Here is a 6,510-nt window from a genome sequence, read left to right on the forward strand (position 1 = left end):
TCCAGTTTAACACTATAATTTCATTCAAGGCACTCAGGTTACAGTTTCCAGTTTGTCATCCTGCACATTTTTAAAATTCTGCAGCATAAACTTACACTTAAGAGCCATTTGAAAGAGTTTTATAGACTAACGCGTGTTGGTACGAGATAAAATGTAAAAAGAACTCGTGTTCTTCGCAGGCACTGGCTCCTGGTTGTGATGAAAGGACAGATTAAGGCTTCAGGAGCACCATTTTTCATGTTTTCACAAAAAATTCATTTACCATAAAAGTCTTTTGCTGTTTGTTTTTTTGTGTGACAGCAGTCCTGTTGTCTTCTCTTAAATATTTAGTCCCAAAGTCCAGTGATCTGCATTCTGTTATTGTTTTTCAGCTCATCTTGTTGACATCCAGAGTCCACGTCAGCTTTAAGGAATGGCAAAATGACATACCTGACGTCAGCAGGATCGTAGCTTTCCTGTCTCTGTGTTCGCTGGATGTTTAAGAAATCACGGTCTCCTTTCAAAGGTTTTTGGGGACTTTGAGGGCGAACACCATGGGGTCTTTGGCCTTGTTGCTGAAGGCTTTCCGGATGACGTCGACGGCGTGCTGGTGGGTCACTCCTTGTAGAGAGACTCCATCAACCGACACCAACTCAAATCCAGCCTGACAGGAGGAATGAGAGCGTTTTCAGACCTAACACTTCTGGCTTCATTAGTCGCTTAACCGTCCTGTTGTCCTCATTTACAGGCACCAAAAAATATCGTTTTCTTGTCTGAAAAAAATCCAAAAATTCAGCAAAAAAATTACACAAATTTCTGAAAATTTGCAAAACCTTCAAGAAGAAAATTCCAATAATACCTTAAAAGTTTCCCTTAAAAGTTTTATTTTTAAAAAAAATCCCCCAAATTTGGCAAGAAAATTCCTGTAAATATTTTTTTTAAATTAGTAAAATCTTCCAAAAAAATCCTAAAAATATCTAAAGTGATTCCATATATATCAGTAAAACTTCTAATATTTTCTTTAGAACATTCATAAAAAAAAAATCAACCAAAATCCAGCAAAATTCGCTGGATTTTGGTTGATTTTTTTGTGAATGTTCTTAAGAACCATTTTTAACATTTCTTTTTTTTCCACCAAAAAATGTTCAAAGATTTCCCAAAAATGTTGAAAATGTGGACATCAGAAGTTTCACTGTGAATTTTTTTCTTCACATTTTCAAACTTTAAAACGGGTCAATTTTGACCTGCAGGACGACACGAGGGTTAAGCTAGTAAATGGATGCAACTTCCATTGACATACCTAATTATACTGTCAAAAGAAAATATGAAATAATTGTAGTCCATGTCTTCCTTACTGGTCTTCTGTCATATTTTAGACACTATAATAACAGATGAGATCTAAAAACTGGATTGTGTGTCACATTAGATGAAACTTAGATTCTACAGAAACTGCTGAAATGTTACCTTGAGCACCTCACAGGTGGAGGCGGCTCCTCCAGGGAAGATCTTCTCGATCTTCACCACCGGCTGAACCTTGGACTCCATCCCTCCAGAAATACTGATGCCTGCAGAATCACAACAACAGAAGTCAGTCGTTTAGATTCGTTTCCTGCAGCATCACGTGTTTCTCAAGTAGTGACTTTTACTCGTAGCTAAAGTTCTGAAAAACAGGTAATTAATCCAAGTATGACCAGGAAAATTACATAAGCAAACTGATGCTGTGCTGTGTTTTTCTGTAATTTAATCTTTTCACTGGCGTTAGGAAAATCTTACAGTTGTAAAACATTGAAATATGATGTATTAGTGCATTTCAAAAAAATTTTAATATTGTGAAATCATTTATTAGTTTGCTTTAGTTACTTAAGGAAGTGAAAAATGTATAAATTGTAGACTTGACTTCACAAAGATAATGTTTCAAACATTTTTCTATTTTAAACCAGTAATTATGGCCTACAGCTAAAAAAACATGCTCAAAATATTAAAATATTTCATTTATAGTTTAAATTACTATTCAGACAGTATGAATACCATGCATATTACTTTATGTGTATTAAGTATTTAACCTTCCTGTTGTCCTCATTCATGAGCACCAAAAAATATTGTTGTGGACATCAGAAGTTTCACTGTGAAAATGTATTTATTTTCCACATTTTCAAACTTTAAACCGGGTCAGTTTTGACCCGCAGGACGACACGAGGGTTAACATATGAACGCTTGCTTTTCTGAATTAAATGAAGAAGAAAAACTATTTTTTTTTTCACAATATTGAAATTTGGAAAAGAGGAGAAATATCTAAAAGCAAACCTAGTTTCCACCTAAACTGTGACTGTTTCAGACCTGATGAGGCCTATTTACCCAGAGACTGCTTGGTCTTGGAGATGCTGACGGTTTGGAGCTCGTACTCCTGTTCAGGCTCGGTGCCGTTGCTCTCACAGGAAGCCTGGTGACCGTTCATCTGTTCGCTTCCCACCTGTTCACCAGAACCTGAACCAAACACCTGCGACAACAACGGCCGACTCCTCCGGACGGCGCTCTGCAGCGGGAACACCGAGTCTTTACTCTCCTTTTTGCCTTTAGAGTGACCGTTTCTGAACGGGGGACGTCCTCTTTCTGAGTTCGTGTCTGAAGTCGAGTGCAGCGAAACCTCGTCGAAGTGGACGGAGCGAATGGTTCCGATATCTGTCCTTAGAGGAGGCCGGGAGTCGCCGCCTCCAGCCAGCAGCCAGTTGGGCAGCATCGGACTGGCGGCAGGAGGTTTCAGGTCTCTGGACTCGGTGTTGTATCCGTCCACCGGTATGTCCAGCAGAGGGGTGAAGGACCTGGAGGTCTGAGGTCTCTCACTGGACCCCCGAAGCCCCGTCAGGCTGAGCTTCTCCAGCTCCTCCAGCAGGTGGCTCTCCTTCTCCACCTCCTCAGCATTGTGGAGCTCAAAGCCTCCTCTGTAATCTGGAGGGAGAACAAATGTTCAGGATGTGGTTAGAAAGGCTTTACTAGAGAGGGGGAAGTATGGAAGTTAGTATGTAAGGAAGGAAATAAGTATGGAAGTAAGGAAGGAAGTCTGTAAGGAAGGAAGGAAAGAAGAAAGTACCTAAGAAAGGGAGTGAGGAAGTAAGGAAGGAAAGAAGGAAGTGAGAAAGTAAGCAAGTAAGCAAATACATTTCACTGTGATTTATATTACGTATAATTGTGTTTGTGATAAATAAAGGTCTTGAATCTTGAAGTATGGAAGGAAGTAAATGAAGAAGGAAGCAAGGAAGAAAGTATGTTAGGTACAAAAGTAAGTATGTAAGGAAGCAAGTATGTAAGGAAGAAAGGAAGGAAGGAAGGAAGTATGTAAGGAAAGAAGGAAGGATAGAAGAAAGGAAGGAGGAAGTATGTAAGGTACAAAAGTAAGTATGTAAGAAGGAAGGAAGGAAGGAAAGATGTAAGTAAGAAAGTATGGAAGGAATGAAGAATGTATGGAAGGAAGGAAGGAAGGAAGGAAGGAAGGGAGTGAGGGAGGAAGGAAGGAAGGAAGGAAGGAAGGAAGGAAGTAAACATGTAAGGAAGTCAGAATAGAAGGAAGGAAGGAAGGAAGTATGGAAGGAAGTAAACGAGGAAGGAAGTATGGAAGGAAGAAAAGTAAGTATCTAAGGAAGGAAGGCAGGAAGTATGTAAGGAAGGAAGGAAGTGAGGAAGGAAGGAACGAAAGTAAGTATGTAAGGAAGGAAGGAAGGATGCAAGTAAGGATGTAAGGAAGGAAGGAAGTATATAAAGAAGGAAGTGAGGAAGTAAGTAAGGAATAAAGCAAATGAGGAAGGAAGGAAGGAAATATGTAAGGAAGTTAGTGAGTTCTCTTCTGCATTTTGGTTGACGTCAGCCTCCTTCTACAAAGCAATGGTTCAGATATTCAACCTCCCTCAACATTTTAGTTTTTAGATGTTTTTAGCTCGTTCATTCAGCGTTCCTGCAGCTGTAGGACTCTGTGTGCCGATGACATCCTGGAGTTTAAAATCTGTATCTGTCACAATCACTATAAAGTCTGAATGTTTCACAACTTTGGCTTGACTTGAGTATTTTTATGTTTTAACCTCTTTTCTGGTCAAAAATGGGCTTCCAGAGAGACGACGCATCCCTCAAAACACAATATTTATATTTTATCTATTATAAACAACACGATATAGCAGGAAAACGTCCATTTCCAGTCATCAAAACAACATTTTAAGAAGCAGTGATCCTTAGAAAGAGTAGACTTAAAAGGACTTCACACTAGAACCAAAGGAAATACTAGTGTTCTCACCTGGGATGGGAGTTATGAGGCGCCGTTTGGGAGCTCGACCAGAAGTGGGAGAACGAAGAGGAGGAGTTCGGACTACAGTGATGCAAATAGAAAAATGCTCATTTACAGAAAAGGCAAAAGGTGTAAAGACTAAGAAAAAAACTATATTTAACAGAAGAGAGCCGCACTATAGACGTGTAAATTTACCATGCATATCTATACATGTAAATCTCCCTGATGAAGGATCAATAAAGTTATCTTATCCTACGATGACTATTTAAAGCTTTTTTGTGTTGCATAAGTATCCGGGTTGCATTAAACATTTCTTAAACTGCAAAAGCACACTTTCTGAAAACCTGGGAATGTATATAATATCAAAAAATGAGCTATCTGAGATTATTTAACCGAGAAAATCTGTAAATCCGCTGCTACAAATTCAGCATATTTACTCATATATGTCACTCAGATAATTACTATACGCACTTGAACGGTACTTGAGGATATCGTAGGCTTCCACTTCAATAGTGGTCACCATGTTATTGAAAAGACTGAGATCAGAAGGAGGAAGCAGCATCCTGAGAAACAAGATGACAGAAGACCAAAAAAAACCCAAAACAAATTAGTTGCCAGAGTGCTATTGTGAAACATTTGAATTTCAGATGATTATCCTGAAAAAAAAATCCTTAAGCTCCTTCTGGCAGCGTTTGTAACACCATTGTTCCTCTGGATGGATTCACACAGAAAGACGTGGGGCACAGTTTGGTTATTAAAAGCAGGCATGAAGAAATTCTCTGGATTTCTGTGTATATTTTAGCTGCAAATTCAAGAAGAAAACTATACAGATCTTGGATTAACTGAATATTTATTTCTGCATCAGCCTCTGGAGTAAATTATTGATAACTTCTACCATTTTCTGCACTTACTGACCTGACTTCTCTGAGCAGCAGCAGCTTTTCAGGTCGATCCAGAACAGCCAGCAGGTGGCGGATTAAGTTCTCCACTGAGCGCTCTGCTATGTACTGTGAGTCAAATAGGCAGATCAGTGTAGTATTGATAAAACAAAGAATGCTGTTCCTTACATTTAGAGCTGAAATGTGATAAATGAGGCAAAGCTTCCAACCCGTCGGCACGTCTTCATCACTTCAGCCACCTCGTCCTCCGTCAGCAGCCTCCGGGCCATGTCCTCCACCACTCTCAGCATCTCGGAATTTGGCATCGCTTTGACCTGTCGCCCGTCTGAACACATCACAAAGTAGAATCAGCATCATTTCTTTCATCCTCAAGACAAGTAGACTCTCACAGAAAGCAGACGTTGAAAAGGTTAGTATGTGGTCCAAATTGTCACAAAAATGTCATAGTTATAAAAATTCATGATGATTTTTTTTTCAAAGAAAACCTTTCTGGAGTGTTTTTGACGGCCTCCTTTACGTTATTTCATCATATGGCACATTTTTACAACATGTTTGAAAAATTGCATTTTTTTTCGACATAGTATAGTAAGGCGTTTTTTTAGCGCCAAAATTCATGATGATTTTTCTTTCAAAGAAAACATTTCTGGAGTGTTTTTCACGCCCTCCTTTACATTATTTCATCATATGGCACGTTTTTACAACATGTTTGAAAAACTGCATTTTTTTTCGACATAGTATAGTAAGGCGTTTTTTTAGCGCCAAAATTCATGATGATTTTTTTTTCAAAGAAAACATTTCTGGAGTGTTTTTCACGCCCTCCTTTACATTATTTCATCATATGGCATGTTTTTACAACATGTTTGAAAAATTGCATTTTTTTTCGACATAGTATAGTAAGGCGTTTTTTTAGCGCCAAAATTCATGATGATTTTTTTTTCAAAGAAAACCTTTCTGGAGTGTTTTTCACGCCCTCCTTTACATTATTTCATCATATGGCACGTTTTTACAACATGTTTGAAAAATTGCATTTTTTTTCGACATAGTATAGTAAGGCGTTTTTTTTGCGCCAAAATTCATGATGATTTTTTTTTCAAAGAAAACCTTTCTGGAGTGTTTTTCACATGCTCCTTTACATTATTTCATCATATGGCACGTTTTTACAACATGTTTGAAAAATTGCATTTTTTTTCGACATAGTATAGTAAGGCTTTTTTTTAGCGCCAAAATTCATGATGATTTTTTTTTCAAAGAAAACCTTTCTGGAGTGTTTTTCACACCCTCCTTTACATTATTTCATCATATGGCACGTTTCTACAACATGTTTGAAAAATTGCATTTTTTTTCGACATAGTATAGTAAGGC

At 38.2% G+C, this 6,510-nt stretch overlaps 1 protein-coding gene across 1 annotated transcript in view; it reads right to left on the reverse strand.

Annotated features, from left to right (window-relative positions):
- The window catches only part of LOC111570762 (PDZ domain-containing protein 7-like), a 22,008-nt gene continuing 15,498 nt past the window's right edge, over positions 1-6,510 (reverse strand). Inside the window, exons 12-18 of the mRNA XM_055004835.1 lie at positions 5,358-5,473; positions 5,165-5,256; positions 4,721-4,812; positions 4,259-4,330; positions 2,335-2,925; positions 1,444-1,544; positions 1-643 (exon numbers count right to left, since the gene is read on the reverse strand). Coding sequence (XP_054860810.1) covers positions 500-643; positions 1,444-1,544; positions 2,335-2,925; positions 4,259-4,330; positions 4,721-4,812; positions 5,165-5,256; positions 5,358-5,473 — 1,208 coding nt within the window. The 3' untranslated portion in view covers positions 1-499. The remainder of the gene's footprint in view (positions 644-1,443; positions 1,545-2,334; positions 2,926-4,258; positions 4,331-4,720; positions 4,813-5,164; positions 5,257-5,357; positions 5,474-6,510) is intronic.

The sequence above is a fragment of the Amphiprion ocellaris genome, chromosome 18 (genome assembly GCF_022539595.1).
Source record: "Amphiprion ocellaris isolate individual 3 ecotype Okinawa chromosome 18, ASM2253959v1, whole genome shotgun sequence".
In the NCBI taxonomy this organism is placed as follows: Eukaryota; Metazoa; Chordata; class Actinopteri; family Pomacentridae; genus Amphiprion; species Amphiprion ocellaris.